Here is a 23,703-nt window from a genome sequence, read left to right as displayed (position 1 = left end):
AAACAATTTTATTCCTATTTTCAATCTAAAATTTGTCAAGCTTAAAATTCTATAGATTTCGGTAGATTAAATTTATATAGGAATTGAGAGTTTCTACTTTGCACTTCAAATAGAAACAATAAACGAATAGTTTCCCATTCAAAGGTTTAAAAGAGAAGCTTTAAACAAAACTATAGATTAAATAGTTTCAAAAGAGAGTAAGCTGATTCTAGTTATCCAAGTTAAAATTTATTTTTTTTTTATTTTCACCGTCTATTGTTTTTACCTTAAGATTCTGGAAAATGTTGATAAATTTTATTTATGCAAGAGTTGTATTGAGCTTCTATTTTGAACCTTTCGGGAAAATTACAGATTCAACAATTTAAAATAGAATGATTTAACTGTTTTAAAGTATCAAAGTATATGTTTTATTGAAAATTGATAGAAAATTTTCGACTCGGAGTATATGCAAAGTGTGAATATATGAAAGTCACAAGTGTTAAGTTAAAAGAAATTCCTAATAATCGTGTGTTTTTTAAAATACATTCCGAAAGATCTATGTTATAAACAATATTTATTTCGAAAAATAGGATATATCTGAAAATCCGATTCTCCGAAAAATTGGAAACTTTCCTTAAGCTTTGTATACGGTGAGAAGATGATGTTTTGTGTGATGTTTTCCATTTAGCAACGATTTTCCAGAAAGAAACGAAGGATTGAACACAGATTATGTATCTTTAGATGTTGCGCGTGACTCTTTAAAAAGAGTCGTGGCAGGAGTTGAGGTCTGTCTTGTGTAACAAAAAACCTGCGGTTTTCGGACAAATTTTCTTGAAAACTCTCCGCATTATAGTTTCGAGATTATGTTCGTTATACGGCCATGATCGGCAGGTCACCCAGGTTTACGCAGAACAATAAATCATCGTATGGGGCTCGTTTCCTTGAGGTACCCTCAGGGTGCAGGTACAAGATCCTCGAAGGGATGTTTATCTCGTTTTGAGTACCTCGTCAACCTGTCAGTTAATCCTATTAGCAGCGGCGGATCGTATTGCGTCGCAACTAATATCCTCTCGTTTGCCATTTTTTATCCGTTTTCGTCCTTGTTCTCCAAATATCTTTATTTTCGAAGAAGCAAACCTGTTGGAGATATTATCTTCATAAGTGAACTATTTCGAAACTTGCCGATATATCGATTGATCAGATATTTCTTTTAAATTTTTAAATTAGTAATACTATTATTTAATGGTTGCAATTTAATGATTCGACAAATTAGATTCGATTCTTGCTGTAAGAACGAAACGCAACGCGGTTAGGTCGGTTAGTTGCTCTTCTCGACAATGAAAATTCTTGCATATAAGCGAACGCAGCAATCTCTTACGCTAATTCAGCGGATAAGTATTTCATGCGCGGTTAATGGTTTCGGCCCATTGGTACAACCTAATAACCCGTGAAATTATTCAAGTTGCACAGTACGGGGCAAATCCCACGGGCTAATCTTCTCGGCGTCCATCGCTCGTGAAATTTTCAATGGGAGAACAATAGGCCAGAATAAATGTTTGGCTTATGCACCGGCGCCAGAAACGTACATAGATAGACACTGTACAGGGTGACCGCGTTTTGTCTACCTTCCTCTCTATGGCGGACTCTCTCTTTCGAGAGAGAGCGCGATACATGATGAAAAATTTAATTTTATAAATTTTATAGCGAGATATATTATTTATAATATAGAACTAATTGCCAGGGATTATAACTTTCTAAATTACATTAATGTATATATTTTTAAAAAATCCAAACTGCTGGCGTTTTGAAAAAGGGATTTTTCTTAAGATACGAGATAGCTGCTTCTTAGAGGGGGACTTGGTGGTCCCCCGCGCATAGATGCCCGATTTGCAGACGCAACAGCCAAATACAGCCAGTGGAAGGGATAGGCTGGCACACTGTGCGTTGTATTTGGTATTTGGTTGTTGCGTCTGCAAATCTGGCATCTATGCCCCCGCGCTGACATTTGACAATCGCGCTATCTTAGAATCTCGCGGGCCGGAAGAAGTCCGCTCCTCCCCCGCGCGCGAGAAGGGGCGAGATAAAGGGAGAGAGAGAGAAAGAGAGGGAGAAACGTGAATTTATTCAAGTCCCTCGCCGAGTCGAGTTGACAAGAGTAGAGCCGCGTAAACATACTCGTTTCTCCTTGTTCAGCCGCGATCGGATGCAGCATCCCGCGGCGACGAGGTAGGGCGTCGCGACGCGGATCGTTCGACTATCCACCGTCACGATCCAGGGGTGAGTGGTGGGACGGGAGGGGATGGAAGGCGTCGCGACGTCGATGGATACGTTCAAAAAATAACTTTCGCAGCCAATAGCGGACGGCCGGGCGGCTCGTAGATCCCTCCCACGGAGCAACGAGCAACCCTGCGATTGGCTTCGCTCCGTATCAGTCCCCGCCCACTTGTCTCTTGGTGGGGATACGCGATGCTTTCGGTTTTCCTCGCCAGAGGGGGGGAGCCGCGACGGAGAGAGAGAGCGAGAAAGAGAGAGAGAGAGAGAGAGAGAGTGAGAGAGAGAGAGGAGCCGGAGGAGCCCGCTGAAGTGGTGTGAGTGGTGCCGAGTCAGTCGCAGACTGGAGTGCCCTGTGAGAGCAGGGGCCGGACCGAACGAACGAAGGAGAGAACTTTTACTCCTCTATATATCCTGAACGCGCGCTCGTGTGAAACGGCTTCGTATCGCTCGCTCGCTCGCGCGAAACGAATGACCGTCTGTCCGAATGTCCGTCCTGTGTCTCGTCATCCGGTGTCGTGGTCCCGATCTCGCGTCGTCCCGTCGGTGTCACCCGTGCCAGCTGTTTTCATGACGTGCCGCGAACAGCACCGTGTCTTCCCGACCAGAGGAAGCGCCATTTACGCTGTCGCTGATCGCCGCTGATCTCGCGCCTTCCTCGTTTAAACGTCCAGCGAGAACTCGGGATTTTGAAGTGCGCGATGACGTCTCTCGTTGATGAATAATCGTGTGCTCGCTGGAGGAGAGAAAAACGTGCGTCATGAGGTCGGTCACGGCCGACCAGGACTTGGGCGCAGCCTGATGTCTCGTTTTTACGTTTTAACGTCGCGCGACTTATAGACCCAGTGAAGGAGAGCGAGAGAGCGAGAGAGAGAGAGAGAGAGAGAGAGAGAGAGAGAGAGAGAGAGAGAGAGAGTGCAGTGCGTGCAGGTGGGAGATCGGGCTGCGTTTCGCGAGAAAAGGGAGAAGACAGCTTCATTTACGTCAACGCTCGTAGACTCTAGACATGTCAGCGTACGCGCAATTTGGATACTCGTATCCGTCGGCGTCCCAGGTAAGTCACTTATTAAGCATTCATCATTACAAATCGCGCTCGATGCGATCAATGTTTGATTGCGCTCGCCGTTTTTCCGATACTCATTGAATAATTTAAAGAGAAACGAAAAAAGAGGTAGAGGAGTTTGTTTATTTATTCACTCCAAATGTGTGTTTTATAAACACACCAGATATACCGGAGAGCTTCAATGTGTTTTCATTGTATTTTTCTTTAAATCGCACGTTTACGTAAGTAACTTGTTTCGCGAAGAGAGACGAGGTCTCTCTGTCTCTCTTTCTCTTATTCTCTTTCTTTCTCTCTCTCTGTCTCATGTGCGCGCGCAAAACGAGGAACGTTCGCAGAAGCGGAATTCCACGCGACTGGTCGTTGCCAATAATAGCGCACAATTAACATTCGCGCGAGTTTGCCCGAAGAAAGCGAGATCGCCTTAGAGAGACGCGCACCTGCCTTAGAGATAGGCTAGAGGCTGTGGAAACTCAGCGACGGCCGTCGCTCGAGCGCGTGATGAGAAGGGACTTTTCAGCATTCTAATGCTGTCACTTAATAATAACGTTAATAATAACGATCGTCGATTTTTCATCGCCGCTCCCGATTTTAATAATTTAATTACGAGAATTTATTTCGTATTTGTCAATACGAAAACAGCTGTTTTATTCGAAACGATACTCACGGGAGATCATTTAGCATTTAGCGTTAAATGTTCCGATCGGAATGTGAATTAAAATCTTCTTATATTTATGGCACGTTTTATTTATTACCCTAATTTATTATTATTAATTTATTATTATTAATTTATATCATTAGTTTAATTTATTAACGTGTGGATAAAATACGATTGATTAATGTGGAAAAATTCTAAGCGAATATTCGAATTATGCTTTTTTGAAGAAAATAGAAAATAATTGATTAATTCATTACTCGTGTAGAGCGATTAATTATCTGCGATATTTCCGTCGGTTCTTCGAGAGAATAAGCGAGATCTTCGCACCCGGTTATTTGCGAACGACAGATCTCTTTCTCATCAACATCGATATCCTTAACTTAATGAGATAATGGCTGTTTTTACGCTGATGATCGTTTATGGATTTTCCGAACGGAATTAGTAATTAAGAGAAGTCGCGCGCTGACTTAACTGATGCGTTTTCTTTTTCTTGATGTTATTATGGAGATCGAGTGAGCAAGCGCAGAAATAAAAATTCTTGCCCAAGTCAGAGTAATCTCAGATTAATATATACATATATATATATATATATATATATATATATATATCGATACACATATAGGTATATCGAATAAATGCCCTCCAACTATTTACATTCCCGCTGAATTACATGTAATTCGTCGATTGCGAATATAAGTAGAGTAACAAGAAAGTGTTCGGTAATTAATAATAAAAAGAATGTAAATACTTGTTTGCTTTAACGTTGACTGAAAACGAGTTTCCGTCCGGTTTTCAGCTTTAATTCCTCCAACTATGTCAGCATTTATCTCGTTAATCGGATTTGTTCTACTCTTTGTATATATATATATAATAAAAGAAAAATCAATATAATTTTAATATACGTACTGTGTGGATGTAAAGAACTTCATCGTTGGAACTGTAAATGTGTCTTACTATTATCTTATTCGCGTATATAATCATTTTTCTCATAAAATAGTATCACATAGTTTAAAAAAGAACCGATATTTATAGCCTTCTTAACGTATTCGCTTTATAATTCTCGCGTATGATTAACGATACGTACAAGAAAGTTAATAGGAAATTAAGTTTCTGTTATAAATATTTATCTAAGAATAGACGAGAGAAAAAACAATGCACACAAACATTGATAAAATTTACATTAAATAATATAACTAGTATCATGGCGCTCGCATAAATTTATGTTGGTATAGCAATCACTCGGTGAACACACAATATTAAAATACGCTCTGTTAAAATATGCGGGATAACATTAATGTTAACAAAACCGGACGATATGGTATTATAAAGATATATTATGTGTTGGTTGTCGGGTTAAATTAGATAGGCGGTAATTAAAATTCTAGTTGGTCTGCGATGAATATTCAGCCGCGCGTTTCGTTTGAGTTTTTCCTCCACTTGATCCTGATGCGCGTCGGAATTTCGCTCGCCGGTGAATTTATCGGAAATCGTTTGAATGGCTCCATTAACGATGCCGTTTAATTTATATTAGAATTAAATATAAAGCACAAAAAATATAGATATATGTATGTGTATATAATTCATTTCGCGTACAATGCAAATCGCGGAATGTATCGCGCAAGCAGACTGCAATAACGTTACATTTAATACGAATTGACATGTTAAATAGAAAAAAAAATTTTGCTCATTTTCTACGATATTAAAATTCAAAAACATCCTCTCGCAAAAAGATCGATCCTCCCGTATAATTTGTCGTGATGTACTTGGATAGAACTATTTCTCAGACACTTCCGGTATGAATATTACCATTTTGTTTCCCAAAGACGTGGAATCCCGAGTCGAAATTCTTCTTTCATTTTCAATCTTCTTCTCCATTTTCGATTTAAGATTTTTACTTTGGTACTTTAAGCAGTCGGTTTACCTTCAAAATTATTTTATTTATAATTTTCTATTGAAAAAATAGGAACTCAGTTTCCAAATATTAGATAACCAAAAAAGTTCATGCGGTTTTAGATAGGTAGATCACTGGAAGAAATTATTTTATTTTGTAGTGGTTTGCAAAGCGCAAATTTTCATGTGCGTTATAAAGTACATATATGCATCAATCTTGGACTTTAATGTCTATTCTCTTTTTTTGTGAATTTGAAGTAATTCAAGCGTGTTTGCTTTATAAATTTAAACTTCAAAAGCTGCAGAAGACTATCGTAAGATATGTATGGCATTTGGAGAAGATGCGATAAAAGAACATACTAGACAATCACATTCGAAATCGACAATTTCGAAATAAAATAGAGATTGAAGCAAAGGTAATTCTAGACACAACGTTCTATAAAAGCGGAATTTATAAATTTGTATCTCGTTTGAAAAGGGTTATTGATTGTCAAGGTGATTATTTTAATGAATAAAACATTAATAAAAATTTATGCAATTGTTACCAAAAAAAAATAAATTTTTAATATAAAAAAACCGCACGAACTTTCTTTGTTACCAATAAATCAAACCTCTATCGAGATCCTCGAGAATTCAATAAAGGTGAAAGAAATTAATAAGATTAAAATTGGAGCAAAATTTTGATGCGGGATAATGCACGTGCTCGGCGTCGAGTGTTCTCCAAAAAAAAAAAAAAAAAAAAAGAGGAAGATGGAAATAAATAATGCTCGATAAAAGCGGCGCGCACGTAAAGTGCACCGAGGGTCGCGCAGGTGCAGCCTCTGTGCCGACTAGACGGCAATAATACGGGTAGAGAGGAGGTCTGCCCGCATCGGAGGATCCGTTGCGAGCGAGCGCTGTAAATTGCATTATTACAATATTTGCCGCAAACGTCAAAGTCGAAGCCTCCATGTATTCCGGACACGGAGAGAGGCACAGTTGATTCCCAAGAGAAAAAGGAAAAGAAATTAAAATATTGCACCGAGACCTGTCTCCTTCTCTCTCTCTCTCTCTCTCTCTCTCTTTCTCTCTCTCTTCCTCTGCCGTCTATAAGAATCTGCATAATCGTGCTGATGAGCGACGCGGTGCCTTCACTTTAATAAATACCGCGTTCTTGATTGATTCATTGGGACGTGAGGTAATTTGAGGAGAAACTTGGCTATTTCGATGTAATCCGTACATCTCGCGTTGCAACACACCTCTGCCTCTCATCCCATAAGATTATCCAAGTCCTATGAATTCGTTAGAGTTACAAGTATTGAGCGGTAAAACTTGAGCAACGTCTAACGCTTCGATCATATTTAATTTATTAATATTTTTTGGCCGCAAAGTCTCCTCCAGAGTATATTTCAGGGTTTGACTAAGTGGGCCCAACCCAATAAAACCCACCGGGTTTAAGTTTAAAACCCGGTGGGTTAAACCCACTTTAAAAAACTTACTTAAAAACCCATTTATAAAACCCATCCAAAAATGCTAAAAATTTAATAATATTATAAATGAAGTCTATACAGTGTATAGACTATAGACTATAGACTATGTATTATATACGTCTATTACATTAATAAATAAACAAAATTAAATAAAAATTAATTTATAATAAGGAATTGTGCCAATTAAATAGCCAATTTTCTTAATCATTAGCGAATTATAAAAAATAAAATGAAAAAAATTAAAAAACCCCAAAATCCCAAAAAACTCAATAAAACCCAAAAAAAACCCCAATAAACCCCAAAAAACCTGGTTTTTTTAAAAAAAACCCACTGGGCTGGGCTTTTTAAAAAAAACCCGGGTTTTTTCAAACCCTGGTATATTTATACATGGAAATGTGGAAAAAATGTCTTCCCTCAACATTATAAGATTAAATGTAGGTTACAACGTGACGTTGACGACGATGAGCCTCGTTCATTTATTCGCCAATCTACATACATCGCGCAAATGGAGTAGGAGATCCGGTTGTACCGTTGGAAACCGAATGATTAACATGTACATAAGCGTAGTAATTATGTATAATTATCTAAATGGCGTTACGAAATTTGTCATGGTTTACGAACAAGTGCGCGTTGCACGTCGATGCTATAAGATAATAACTACCTTGTACCGATGATTTCTAAGCATATGCGATAATTGATGTTTATACTCTACTTATAACGCGACTCTCGCCCGTAGATAGAACTGCAGGACGAGTCGTAAAATCTACAATTGTAATTTTAATTGCGGATTAATTCTACCCCGGTGGCTTTGATTACTTAATATTTGCCAGTGATCTCTCTTTCTCTATCTCTCTCTATCTCTCTTGTCTCCTTGAAATCGTCGTAATCATCGTAGATAAGGAACAGTAATAAGATACACTCTGCGTAAAAATAAATCGCAAGAAAGATTTATATCGTTTACTTCGTTCAAGAACGTTTAACTATTACAGAAATTATCATAATCAAGGAATACAAAAATAAGAAAAGAGAACGCGTTTCAGAAAAAAAAAGTCACGATCAAGTCGGGTTTTCTTCAATCTTCTGGATCTTTTTTTTTTTCGTTGGATTATAAAAATCGAAGAGGGAGGTTCTTTTTAGAGTGTATACTATATGTATATACAAATTATTAGATACAAGATACTTGAAATTATATTTTAATATTTAGTAAGCAAATCGCTTTTCTTTCCCAAACGTCAAAATTTTGACAATTCAAAAATACTCTGTATTGTCAAATAATTGAAATTCAATTAAAATAAGATAAATTATTTTATTATCGGATTCCACAACACACACACACACACACACACACACACACACACACACACACACCACTAAAAAAAGTAGTTTGCAAATATATAATCTCCAGGTAAAAAAATTATAAAGAAACCTTCACAATCTTTTATAAAAAGGATAAATAAATAAATCAAGCTTAAGTAAATGTGACTAACTTAAAGAACGCAAAAAAAAATATATATATATATAATTGTAAAGAAAAATATATTCCAACAATTTGAACACGTCTGTATATACGTTTGTGAGTGTGCAATTGCGCGCATACTAAAATGGTTAAACTGGTCGCGATCGTTCCGTCATTCAGCGACGTCGCTCTATCTATGCTCGAGCATCGTGCGCTCTGTTCGCTAACAATAAGTTACACTACCGTGATGGCAATAATGGGAATCGTGCAACGCGGTATATCGTGCACCGCGGCATATAATTACGACCGTCGACACGGAAGCGCCTCGGCATCCGCGATATCGATTTTCAGGATCGTGCTCTGTAGGTTTCTCTCTCTCTTTCTCTCTTTCTCTCTCTCTCTCTCTCTCTCTCTCTCTCTCTCTCTCTCTCTCTCTCGCTTTCATTCACGCCACCCTCTTTTTGCGCTGTTCGCGGCCATTGTTATCGCGAGGGAATCGACGCGAACCCTTGGCAGAGGAGTGACGCGAGAGAGATCGACGAGCTAACTCAACTGCGAATGTGAACGCATTGCTAATTCTCGCCACTCCTCTTGCTTTCATGAACTAGTAATTAGGCGATATCCGAAAGAGAGAGAGAGAAGGAGAGATAGAGAGAGAATTGGGAAATCGTTACACTGTGTGTGTGTGTGTGTGTGTGTAGTATGATGTGGCAAGAAAGATATGTAGAATTTATATATAATGTATATATAAATACAACAATAATATAATAATAATATATAAAAATAATATAATAATAAATAGTATAATAATATATATAATAAATAAATATAATAATAATATATATGATATGATAAATAATATATAAAAATATAAATAATAATATAGATATATATATATATTACTTAAAAAAATTAAAAGGTTGTGTATAAAGAGGGAATTCGACTTCTTTCTCTTCGATTTATTTTTCTCTCGATCATTACGTCGTCGGTTAATTATAATTTATTAAGGATATTGTACATGTATATCCGATCGCGGAGATTTTCGTGCGGAAACTTTTATTCCCGATACAGCATATATAGCTTTAATGATATACAAATTGCCGCGCCCATGTAATTACAGTGTAAAAAACTACAACTTTGTTGCGGCACGTTGCGTCGTCTTCTCCTCTCCTCTCATTGGTTTACAATAATGCCCGACGAGATATTAGCCTTTCATTTTGTGCTCTTCTCACGATCGCATGTCTGGAAAAAGGGAATTTCGCGTGGTGCGGCGGAGCCCGCTCACTTCGTTAACTCGCATTATTATGCCGTCGTTATATTCGGTTATACTTTGTTATTACGCGCTGTTTATCTCGTATCACACACGCGGGATTTGGCAGCGGCATGAAAACACCGTCGCCCGATGATTGACGGAATCGGCAATTACGCCACGAATTCTCGCACGTACTTGCCGAACAGTCTTCTTCGGGCTCTTGTGTGTTGTCTCGCCTTTACACGCACGTCGCGTGGAGAAACCGGTTGCGGGTTTTTAAAGGTGCACACGTGTCTTTCTCTCTCTCTCATCCGGATAGAAACGGCCTCTTTCGTGAGCGACCGCGCGCGCGCGAATTTATTCGCTCTTTTTTTTCCCCCCGCGAATTTCCAAAGGGTTGACGAGAGACGGAAATTAAATCAATCGGACCGAGAAAAGTACGACTCTCTTTACAGGAAGAAGTTTGAAAAAATTAGTTGTTATGTCTTTCATAGCCCCACATCGAGAGATAGAATGTGAGACAGAAAGATAGGTAGATGATTTTTATTTAGTTTTAGAATGAACTCCTTGGAGTTAATTGTAAAATAATTGTAAAATGAATTTTGATGAATCACATTTAATTATCTTCCAGCCTCACATTGAGAAATAGTTAGAAAGATAGGTCTGATGATTTATTCAGTTCTGTGATGAACCCCTTGGAATATAGAGAATAAACAACTGTGTCAAATAAATATGTAGGGAAATTATTAAAACAATTTTGATGTTTAAAAATAATTATAAATGTATTTATTATTATCTTTTTTTTCTCTTATTAAATTGAAATAAAAATTGAAGGAGTAAGGGAAGAGAAAAGTCGAAAACAAAATACACGAAGTGATAAATAAAGAAAGGGACGAAATATTAGAGTCAATTTCATGAATCAATATACATATACACCCTTTGGATTATTTATAGTTCAATTCTTGCGTATTATTTGATAATATGAATATCTGTATTGATTAATTAGAATTATGATATATTAATTTATTGGAGCTAATAAATAGACCTATTTTTACCTATTCTTGATATTTTCAAAACTTAACAAGAAAACTAAAAATTCGGAAAATCTGGAGCTGATATCCGGATTGATCCCCTTTATGCTTACTTATAACATCCTGGATGATAAGAAACGCATAACACAAGACTCGCATATATCACAACCTGGTTTTTTTATTGTTTCCTACATGCCAAGTCGATACTCGTTCTATTCATCATTTATTATTAAAATACCGATAATTATTGAGCGATATTATTATCAGCATAAGTTATCTTGCGTCCACTTTTACACCTGTCAACATTCCTGTCCACCTTTAACGCGTCTACCTATCATACGAGACCTCGATGTTTCATATGAGAAGTACAATTCTCACGCTCGTAAATCTGCATATCCCGGCTAAAAATAACAATCCCCGTCTACGCAGCTTCAATAACTTCAATAACATTTTTATCTCACTCTCCCTCTTACTTAATTTAACCACTCAAAAGTTATAGACTTTTATAGAGCCAAGTTTGACAGGTCTTTTACATCGAAAAGAATCTGATTCGCCGCAATTGACGAGGTAGCCCCTTTCCTTCGGCCGATTTAATTCCGGCGGAGCGGAGCGGATGCTCGTAAGGATTTCCTCCTCGGGGCGTCGATAAACGCTTCAACGAGCCGCGTAAAAATACCCCTGTCGCGATACCCCCGCGACACGTTCGCGCTTTCTTAAGTCGAGTTACTACCACTTTAACAGCGGTCTTTAACGCCTCAAATAGATCCCGCTGCCTTCCGACACGCGCGCTCGCGCTCGCGCGGTGACGTTTTTACAGCCGCGCGCTCGCGGAATTTTCTCCTTCCCGCGTCGTCCGTCCGTCGCGTCTCTTCTCAGACGGACGTAATTAACGTGGGGAACTGTCTCGTGCCCGCGTGTAACGCTCGCAACTTTTGTGACGGCTTTCCGCGCACGTCGCATTAAGTCCCTTCGCCGACCAACAATCCGTCCGTCCGTATATATACATATTTGTAAACCCCTTGCATTATATATCCATCCGTCCGTCATAAATATATCGCGCGTCAAATAATCCTTTCCGTGTCGTAAAATTGCGTCACCATTGCACTCAATTTTATTTGACAGATGTGGAGTAACTTAATTTTAATGCTGATGTCGATTGTATGAGGGAGAAATTAATTTTAGCGATAAAATGTATCTTTTCGCAAACATGAAGAGATTATCTTTAAAAATATCAAATTATGCAAAATGTAAAGTAAAGAAAAAAATTATTATGAGATATTAATTCTGTTTTGTATAAAAAAACGTCAGTCAATTAATGTCGTCAGGGTGTAAAAGAGACAGAGGTAGCGGGGGCAGGGGGAGAAATTAATTTTAGCGATAAAGCGTATCTTTTTGCGAATATGAAGATTATTTTCAAAAATAATCGAATTGAAAAATGTAAAGGAAAAGATATTACGAAATATATAAATAATTCTTTTTTATATAGAAGAAACGTCAGTCAATTAATGTCGTCCAGTGCGAGAAAGAAAGAGGGGGGCAAGAGGGGGGGGGGCAACAATTAATTACGTATCGAATAGCTGGCTTTCCCGGCGATGTTGTTTTTCGCAAATTTGCCGACTCTCGACGGGAAAGTCAATCTTCATTCTGTTAAATTTTAATTGAAGATCTCTTCTGTCCGCACATTACAAAGTCTCTCCGCTTGGTGGCTAATTTGTCGAGAGACGAAGGACTCTCTCTCTCCGTAATGTCGTTGTCGTACAAGAATTCGTGCCGGAAAGGTCGAAGGGAGAATCTTGCGGATTCTCCGCTCGGTTTTGCGACGGTTGTGATTTCAGTGAAGAGAAAAAGATACATGCGTGCGCGCTAGAAAAAGAGAAAAAAAGGAAGAAAGAGAGAGATAGAAGCCGCGGCTTGTGAAAGAGGAGCGGTCTCTGAGGAAAGGCAAGCGAGCGAAAAGATCGACCACGCATTCAATCTCCCACCCCCCTCCCCCCTCCTCCGGTCGCCATCTTTCCAGTATAAACCGCGCGTCCGCGTAATTGGTGGCTGCCAGTTTGTTGTAATGGATTTACGAACATACGCCTTTAAAAAAAAAAAAAAAACGGAAATAACAGGATTCGAGCATCGCTGCTTGAGAAACGTTGAGATATTCCAGCTACCGGTAAATTCTATCGCAAACACACAAGAAGGGAAGAAGGGGAGAGGGAGATAAATTATTATTTATTCGCGTTTTGTACAAAAATGAACAGGTTTAAGTAAGGATTTAATGTAACGAGGACGAAGCCAAATGTCGGGATGATTAACCCCATAACCGAGTACTATCAGTTTCACTTGCAATCCTGTTTATACAGGCCGGTTCGCAACGAATACAAGATCTGTCCTTAGAGGACTTCGGCTTCTTCGGGTTCTTTCGCTTTCTCGCCCTATCTCCCCCTCTTTCCACCCTTCATTCGCGCCTATGAACGTACGTGCGTGTTCACGCAGCCGCGTGCAACGATGAGAATGCATCGATAAATGGCAGCAACGAGATTTTCGCATGCGTGTATTGTAGATGAATGAAAGGGTAATATATATGCAGCATGAAATTTAGAAAAAGAAATATGCAACAAGAGTCAGGCAAGATCGATCCGCACGCACTTTTAATAAACGCGTGCAAATTAATGGGGTGTCGTTTAGTCTCTGGAGAAATCTGGAGTTCTCAGGGCTTGCTTTTTTTACATAGAAAACTTAAGGAATCATCATCAGAATTTTATTGGGATTTTTTTGGAAAGAAATTTTTAAAAATTTTCTCTTTTTTTGATGATTTTGTTCTCATATCGTAGTCGTCAATTGGCCAAATTGTAGAAATAATTATAAATATTTTTCTCTCTCTCTATTTAATATTTTAACAAAATATTGAAATGAAATATCTATATATTCTTTATTGTAATTTTAATTGATAAGAAAATGAGAAACATTGAATTTTTTGGTCATATTTTCCAAAATCTACTATTTGAAACTTAAATAACTCTTTATTTTTCCTAATAAGTAAAAAGCATTAGAAAAACGCAATAAGAGGCTTATTTATAAACATTTAATCTAAAATTTTCTTTATCTGGAAATTTTTAACAAAAATAGCTGAGATAGAGGAATTTTTTTACCAGATTTGAGTAGATACCCTGGAGAAAATAGTTTTATCACAATACAAAATAAAAAGCGAATCTCAAATCACATTCTTTGTCGACCATGTCACACATTCTGTCGCTACAAAGATCTTTACTTGAGTTGTACATGGTGAAAGTTGTAACCGAGAATCCTTTCTATCTCGACAAAGTGACGAATCTTGTCAATTTTGTGAGGCAGATTGTATTATTGGTCGACTATCTCTCTCGATTAATCTTTGCGATTAAGCGACACTGATTTATTTTTCTCAGAAGAAGCCGCTCGTATTTTTTTTTCTTTTGCGATAATGAAAATTATCGATTATACGATAACAATAAACGATAGCGATACTTCAACATTTTCACTTGGCCTATTTAAGCACGGTTTAAATTTAATTTTAATTTAATTCTCATCCTTTCAAAAGTGAAGAAAATATTTTATGCTTTGCATTAAAAAATAAGTTTTATTAACTATCACTACCGACATACATAAATTTTTTTTTAACGTAATAATATATCGAATTTTTTGCGCGGAAGGAGAATCAGCTGATTCAATCAAAGCTTGAGAGAAGGAAGAAAATTGAGTTATTATTTCAATTATTGAATATGTCGACGATTACTTGCTATTATCGATCGTTCATGTAATACCAGAAAACTTTAAAAACGATTCAACTTTTTTACTTTATGAAATTAATAGAGATCGGATCGTGGTTAAGTATATGTTTCGTTCAACAAATCATGCGAATAATGTCTGCTATTTTCCGAACGATAACGTCGAATAATCGAGCTTTCGCCACTTTTGTGTCTTTTTCTCACAAAGAGTAGAAACCTACAATGATATCATTACACAAACCACAACACATGACAATAATGAAAGAATTTTTCCTAGCTGATGACGTGTTTGTAAACGATCCTTTTTGGAATTATTTAGTGACGTCCCTCCACAAGTGTTGACGATTGTTTGAAGGAGAAAGTACGTAGGCTCGAGCGAGAAACTCTCCGACGGTGGGATATTCGCACGGGCTTGGCTTCTCGAGGGGTTGCTTTGCCAACAAGGTGAAGGCGACGCAAGAAAGAGAGAGATAGATAGGGCCATATCACGGCGACTCTTTCCGTTCTACAACGAGATCCGAAGGGTTTTCGCGACGACCGCCGCAGGGGTGGAAGCGAGATCTTAAAAGGTTCGGGTGGGACCCCAGCAGGACGCGAATGGTAGACATATACGCTGGAGGTGTCGCTGGAACGTTTCGTTAGAGACGAGAAAAAAAAAGAGCACGTCGGGGAAGAGACGACGCACACTTGAAGAACACGCATACATACATACATATACAATGAAATGTCGTGTGTTTCGTTATGCGTGAACGGGGACACCAAAGACATATAAGCTAGACCCATATATATATGTCCTTGACAGAAAGGAAAAAGAGAGACAAAACATGGGGGAATTTTCTCTCTTTATCTGCACAGGTAGGATGTGTAATCGTCTTTTGACAGCTAGATTGGCGTATCACGATATTTTATACATCAGGTTATTCGCAATTGTCGGCCATTGCTGCCACTAATGCGCGTGCAGAAAAAGACACAGATTCACCGATGTTTTGTTTCCCTCTCCGTTCTGCCAAACTCAACTTATATCCTAAGGAAATGTATGGCATGTTGGGTCTATCTTATATGTCTATAATATATGCGCATGCGCACATAACTCGAAGTTCGCCACCACATATGTATGTACCAAGAGACGAGAGAGTCCGGGAGAGCCTTTGTTCGCGAAAGTTGGATTTACCTCGCCTTTTCCCTTCGCCCTTCTATTTTTGCAACGCCAAGTCCCGGGATATTTCTTGTGAAAATACGCGAGTTTATTGACGCGCGCGGAAAAATCGATGACGCGTCCGAGATTGTAAACATTGCGAGCTGCAGCCGGCTAAAGACGTTCCGGAAAAGCGTTTTCTCGAATTTTTTCCGCAAATCTAAATTAAAATTTAATCGGAAATTTATTAAATTAAATAAATTTTTTTTTTATTAAATAAAAATTTATTAAATTTATTAAATTAAAATGTAAAACTAAATTCAATTAAAAATCACGTAATAATTGAACTTTATGTCGTAGATAATTGTTGCGCAAATTCCAGATGAAATTACTTCTTTCTCAAAATAAAGGACACGATATCGCGGTCGTCTATATGGAAGAATTATATATTAATGATCGAACTTTCGAGTAAACAGAAAATTGAAGTCTCCGAGGAATTGCTTAACGACCGAGAGACAGTTTTGTCGTGCGACAAAAAATTCCATCAATATGTGCAAAAAACTTGGCCGCGAATCATCGTATTTTTCTAAACGCATACTGACATTGAGATTGATAAGCTCGATGTCGCGCGCGAGAGAGAGAGGGAAGCGAACGCTAAATAAAAATGCGAGGGAAAATTGTTTGTGAAAATAAATTTCTCGTCCAAAAATCCTATCCATTACACGCTCTCGTGTTTTCGATACGATCTACGAATAGAAAGATCTATATATGAGCGAGTTTTTTAGTGTTTTTTTTTTTTTTTCAGATTTTCTCTCTCTCGATCTCTTTTCTTCTCGATTCGTGTAACGGAAGATAGATCGAGAGAAGAGACTTTATCAACGCGGATATACGGAAATAACTCCTCGCCCTTGCCATATTAATTACCGGGATTCATTCCGTTCTCATTTACAATGGGCCAATTTAGCGCGAGGCAACGCACATGAGAGAGTGACGTCTTTCTGTTTATACGGGAGCTGTTTATACGCAGAGCTATTAATCATGAGGGAATAATCGTTCGCGATTATTCGCCGAGATTTACCTACGATAAGATTGAATACCGCATGGAATCTATATTGTACTACGTTTATTCGTAATGTTTTTTTTTTTTTTTTTTATAAAGAGATGAAGAAGATTTGATTGTGGAAGATTCCACATCGCATGCGAGATTCTCGTAAAAAAAAGGGGAAAAATTTGTTCTCACAATTTGTTTTGCCGATAGAATTTTTAAAAACTCTTAATAATGTTACAAATTTGTGCAGCGTTACTTCTGCCAAAAAATCTCTACCTTTAGATTAATTTTCTCTTACAAGATATTCTTCCAAAGTGGCTGTCTACTAATTAAATAATAATTAATTAAAAAATAAAAAATAATTTTTAAAATATTGATTTAATATAATATTAAATAAATAATTAAATTTATAATTAATATTTAAGTTCATTAATTCACAGTATTAGTGTGATTATTACTTTCTATGTATACAACATCTGCAAGTTGACTTCTAATCGAGCAATTTACAATTTTCATATAAATGCATATATAATACATTTACTATTCAACATATTCATGCTTGTTGCGAATATCAGGAAGTCGTTGAGGCGATGTAAATTGGTTAAAAAGACAACGGAAAAAAATAGATTCCTTTTTGACGCTTTGTAATCGTACGTGAATATACATATATAGTACATATACAATACCTTTATCACGACATGTCTATGCATATTTGCGTGCGAGCAATCGCTGTTTTACGCGTTATTTATATGTATCTGTACTGAAAAGGGAGTAAAGAGAGAATGTAAAATGAAAATCCGTTCAGAAGGAAAACAAGTGGTTCTTCCATGCAAAACTGCATATAAATCGACGCGAAATAAGTTGAAAAAATTAACTTTTCATATATTTGCTTCGGGAAATATAAGGAATAAATATTCATTCATGCCACGTGCTTTTGCAATTATACTATGTTAACCATCGTATGTGTATATTTTTAGCTCCTGGTGAGCGGCGGACAACCGACGACGGCAACCTCGCCGGCCATGTCGTCGGGGAGCGCGCTGAGCCCGGGGGGCCTGTCGCCTTCGTCGACGGCGACCACGACGACGGGGATCGGGCCCGCGGGCACCGGCGGCGCCACAACCCCCGTGGGGGGCGCAGCCACCGGGCCCGGTTGCTGCGAGAACGGCAGGCCCATGATGATGGACCCGGTGACGGGCCAGACGGTGTGCAGCTGTCAGTATGACAGCGCCGCGAGACTGGCCTTGGGCGCTTACCCCCGGCTAGGGCCCACCGCGACCTCCTACTCCTCCTACCCCACGCCGACGCCATCCACCACCGATCAGGGCCCTTACCCCAGCATCGGCATGGACAGCTCCGCGTTCTACCCGCCACTGGTGAGTTTTCCTTTAGTTTTGTCAAGCAAGTTTTTCTGCGCAACTCCGTGTTTTATACAGGGTGTTTCTAAAACTATGTCAGAGATTTTAAGGGCGTATTCTAGGGGTCAAAATAAGAAAAAAAGTTTCTATAAACATGGGTCCAAAAATGAAAATTAGCACTCCTCCATGTCTCCCTCTCAAAATGGGACCAAATTGTCCAAACCGCGTAAAAATGAAGGTCACTAGAATACGCCCTTAAAATCTCTGACATAATTTTAGAAACACCCTGTATATATATATTCCTTATGACTTATTTTATGAAGAAAAGGTCTTATAAACATGTGTCCTAAACTGCTTCGTTTTCAAACTACAAAATGTCAAAGTTGTGAAAAAATGAAAATTTAGATGCGTATAAATAATCATATTAAGTTATTTTAATGAAAATATATATGGTATGCCATTTTTTTCAAATTTAATGGTTTTCAAAAAATCCCTAATTAAAACTCTACAAACATTGCCTCTTGTATTTTTTTTGAAACGATGAACCGCTTTAGAGTTAAGGCTCCTGGCTCCTTGCCGACCATGTCGAAATCGTGACGTCAGAGGCGAGAAAACACACGCTAAAATTTCTTAGATGCCATTTCGAAATAAAAAAATATTTCGATGAAACAGCACTTCAGATGGCTTTAGCACACTCTTAAAAAACCCCGAAAACTATCCTTTTCCCTTTATAATCAATCGACAGATGTAAAAATGTAATATTATGAAGCCCAGTCCGTCTGGTCTTTGCACATGCGCAGTCATTCCGCATGTCAAAGTCTGATATCTCGATCATTTTACAGCTGTTGATTGATTATAAAGGGAAAAGGATAGTTTTCGGGGTTTTTTAAGAGTGTGCTAAAGCCATCTGAAGTGCTGTTTAATCGAAATATCTTTTCATTAAAAAATGGCATCTAAGAATTTTCAGCGTGTGCTTTCTCGCCTCCGACGTCACAATCCAATATGGCCGCGGTGAGCACCCAGGAGCCTTAAATTAAAAAATTGAAATTGAAAATTGTAAAAATTATAAAAACTGTAAGTTAAAAACTAATAATTATCTGCTTGATTCTGTTTGGTGTTTCGAAGATTCAAAGTTTGGTGTGCCTAGTCAGTCTATTCTCATTCCACCTCTATATTTTTCATATTTTTTCACAATTTTGACATTTCTTATTTTGAAAACAAAGCAGTTTAGAATATATGTTTATAAGACCTTTTCTTTATAAAATAAGCCAAGCAATATCCCCTTAAATTTTTTGTACTTGAGAAATATACCCTGCATATTATATATTTTTATTACATATTAATTATATATTTTTTATGCGTATATATTTTTCGTATTATTTATTCCGAAATTAATATCGATTCCATCTCAAACGATCAACGCGATCTGTCGACCTTCCTCAATTTTAAGTTACATGGCCTACTGTATTAAAACATATGACAAGTTTCTCGTGTGATCTATGAAGGATCGACCTGCGCTTCAACTTCTCCGCAACATGTAAAGCGGCCGGATGCCGGATGCAGATTGATCGGTTCGTCGTACTAGGCGTGCCGGGCGATTATTGCTCCTCCAGTATTAACTTAAGACGGATTAGCACGTGGTGTTGCCGCGAATTAGTTCGGAATCCCGGGCGATGGTACCCGCTTTCGGACGTCGGCCCCTTCGGCTTCAGGAATTCCTGTGTGCGTCTTTGCAGGCTCTGCCGGCTACCGGCTGCGTCAAATTATTCACGCGTCCCTTTCTCCTAGAAGCGGCCGATAATCTCGTTTAAGTTTCGCTTCGCGGAGGGCGCGTCGCGTCGCGTCGCTCGTTACGTTTCCTCTCTCAAGGGGCTGCCTTCGGTGACGAATTCGCGCGCATACGTCACCCAAGAATTCTTCTCAAACGATCGCGCGTCGTTTATTCGGTCCTGGCTCTGTCGCCGAATTCGTCAGGAATCTCGTGAAGCACACGCTAAATCCGTTTTACACACTATATTTTTGTCGTAATTTTATGTGCATATCTTGTATAACAGCATTGAAAATATTTTATAGATTGAAAAATTAACATTTACTCTCTGTTTTTTTTTTTTATGGAGAGAGAAACTACGTATACTCTGTGTGTAGAAAATTAATCTGCGTAGGATAAATTAGAAAAAAATAATTGGATTATGTTTTTGAAAATTTTTTATAGATTGGAATTATATACTCAAAAAATGAATACTTATTCTATACATTTTTGTGATAGAGAAATTACATATATTCTGTGTGCAGAAAATTAATTTGCGTTACGAGAATAAACAATGGAATAAGGATAAACAATTAAAAAAAAATTAAAATTAAATTAAATTAAAATTAAAAATTAAAAAAAACATGATCAGATTGTTTTTGAAAAGAGAAATTATATATATTCTGCGTGTATATGTAAAAAAAATTAATTTGCGTAGGATAAAGTAAATTAAAAAAAAAAAAAAAAAAAAACACGATCAAATTATTTTTTTTCTCCTATTATTGGAATTTTGTGATTCGGAAAAATGGAACAGGCATATCGTTGGTGTTGCGCATTCGATGCCATCTCGTGTCGGAAGAAAGTGCAGCGGGCAATTAAATTCGAATTTATCGAGTGATTATACTAATTGGCTGCTTTTGGACGACGTTGTCGATTAATGTATTCTTCGCGCGGATCGAAATAGAATCTCACCGCCGCCGTCGGAGAAGAAAATCCAGGAAAAAAGAATCGGTTACAAAGTGAAGTTAATAACGATGATAATAATGGTCTCATAGAAACTGTACGCTTCGCGGATATTTTACATCAGGGATTTATACATCCGCCGCGATTCATCGCGTGTAATTTGTTAACACGACTTATCTCGTAACGCGAAAAATTCAGCGAACGAATGCATTTATCATTCGGAGACACATTTCTCATCTCTCATATATGCAATCAGTGTAAATTTGTAGATTGCAATTTTTTTAAACGACTCTCGCGATCCTTCATCCATCAATTTTTGCGACAAATCAATTAGAGCGACGATTCACGTATATTTATCAACTGTATAAGTGAACAATCGCGGGATAATGAAGATATCACGACAATTTGATAAAAAAGCTAGTCGAGAGAATACTAATTTCGTACGTGTATAATTATCGTTAAAATAAACTTTTAAATTAATACCGGCGCGCTCGATGTGTAACACGTACATATAATCTATCTGTAATAGCAATTTCCGTAATGGCACGAGGCGGCGTGCCATTGACGTGTCGTAAATGTGTCATTACCACGTATATCAGATACGTATATATGCGGCTATCACCACGATACACATTTTCATTTTCGTCATGCTTGTATGTATATATATATACACGACTGAAAAAAGCCATCGGCTTTTTGATGTCGCCGCGTAATCAGGGCGCGCCGGCAGATAAACGCTGATGAAACGCGAAAAAAAAGAGAAAGAGTGAGAGAGAAAGAACACACAATTCTTATCTTAACAACGCAATCGCGTAAAAATCGCGATCAAAAATTGTCCTCCGCGCTTTCATTATTCCTGCAACGCGCGCGAGTCGTATCGCCGACTCGGTATACTTATTCTGCAAATTAACTTATTATTAGAGCGCGGCGATATCATAATCATATTTATGATCTCGGACTCGCCGAGCGTCGAGATGCCGAGATTTAATGCACTCTATAAAGTGTCCGTGTTATTTCACAGTCACTTTCACATGATAATAATATCGCGAGGTTAATGCAGTTAATTAAACATGTCTGGTGAATTGCAAACACACGCGTCAAAGTCCAGATCTCGCGGATCTATCATTAGATATGATGTTTGTCGCGCGGGATCGAAGCAAAAACCGCGAGAGAGATCGATATTAAAATAACACGGTAGCGCTTATGACAAGTGTGTAATTGTGTAATGCAAAAAAAGAGGAAAAAATCATTCGTCGGGTCATTTGAGATTAAAATATCACATGTATGATTTATATTTTACATAATCTCTACATACATATTTGTTTTAATATTCCGACCTCTCCTAACATTGTGGAATTTTTTTTCGAAGCGAAATAACATTGTATATCCAGTACGATATTCCATATACGATCAGTATTCGCTTATCGAGAGAGATTATGTATATACATATATCTTCTCTTGTCAAACGAATCGGCGACGAAGAGAGGGACAACCGCAAGGACAAGGAGGAAGCTTATCGCTCTCGCGTAGAATGCGAACGAGTTTATAGAATCAATACACGCGGGATATGCCGTGAAAGACACAGAGAGACGGGACAGAAATGCACCGAGAGGGATGCTGTGGAGACGCGAACGCGAGAGAGGGATGAGAGGAGGAGAAGCGACAGTAGACGCGAAAGCCTCTTCTCATCGTTTGACGGTTTTGTATTATCTCGGAGAAAAGGCAATGGATGTGATGCTCGCGTAGAGAAATTTTTAAGATTTTTCCAAATACAGCATAGTTAGAACGTTTAAAGGGTGATCTAAAATGGCCTTAAAAATTCCCTTTTTGAAGAAAACAATTGTGAAAAGCATCATGGAAAATATATAATTTAATGAACGTAATAATAAATCATTAAATTTCTAAAGATTGAATAAAGTTTGTTATTAGGGCGATGAGAGCAAATTTCACATTTTAAGTTAGTGATCTTAAAAGAATGACATAGAAAATGTCCTTAAAAATCCTTTTTTTTTTTTTTTAGAAAAAAAATTGAATTGATTGAGATATCATTGGATAGGTTTTCAAAAGTAGATCATTTCTTAATTTGTGAATAAACTATTAAATTACCACGTCTAGTTTTCGAGATATCGCGTGAATCAAAGTTTCAATTAAATTGCTGATTAATATAAATAATAAACGTGTTTCTTTGAGTAAAATGGAACATTGCAATCATTGTTCGACTGCAATATATGTATATACAAATAACAATAATAATAACATTTTTCTAATGTTTTTATTATTTTTATTCTAGATGGTGCAAGTATTTCTTTGACTCATCATTATACACAAATGATATAAATTATTATAATGCAACAATCAACAATAGCGATATAAATTCTGTTGAAAAATTATATTTTATCAGTAAACGGAAATGACATAAGAATACAATAATGCCAATTTCTTGATTGCTATCTATAATTGATTTTAATGGATTTTAATTATGAAATAATCAACTTTTATTATTTTATTTATCCGAAACGAGTCATGATAACATGATAAAAATATACAATACATGTTTGTAATCAAATTATCTTTAATCTGATATTTTTCTCATATTTTTTTATTTTTACTCAAAAAGGGAATTTATCTGGTCAC

The 23,703-nt window shown here is 37.5% G+C and overlaps 1 protein-coding gene across 3 annotated transcripts in view; it reads left to right on the top strand.

The window, feature by feature from the left end:
• The window catches only part of LOC145948954 (homeobox protein caupolican), an 84,452-nt gene that overhangs the window by 40,994 nt on the left and 19,755 nt on the right, over window positions 1-23,703 (top strand). For 2 of the 3 annotated variants that reach the window (XM_083058578.1, XM_083058576.1), the window contains one exon: window positions 17,979-18,377. In XM_083058578.1, the coding sequence (XP_082914704.1) occupies window positions 18,024-18,377 (354 nt within the window). In that variant the 5' untranslated portion in view covers window positions 17,979-18,023. Of the gene's footprint in view, window positions 1-2,597; window positions 3,305-17,978; window positions 18,378-23,703 lie in introns of those variants that run through there. The other variant, XM_083058577.1, reaches the window with a different exon arrangement.

Source organism: Prenolepis imparis, unplaced genomic scaffold (assembly GCF_030444845.1).
Source record: "Prenolepis imparis isolate NDT839.2.m4 unplaced genomic scaffold, iyPreImpa1.0 SCAF_2, whole genome shotgun sequence".
Taxonomy (NCBI): Eukaryota; Metazoa; Arthropoda; class Insecta; order Hymenoptera; family Formicidae; genus Prenolepis; species Prenolepis imparis.
Note: the sequence above shows the minus strand (reverse complement) of the source record. Positions and strands in the feature narration are given on the sequence as shown.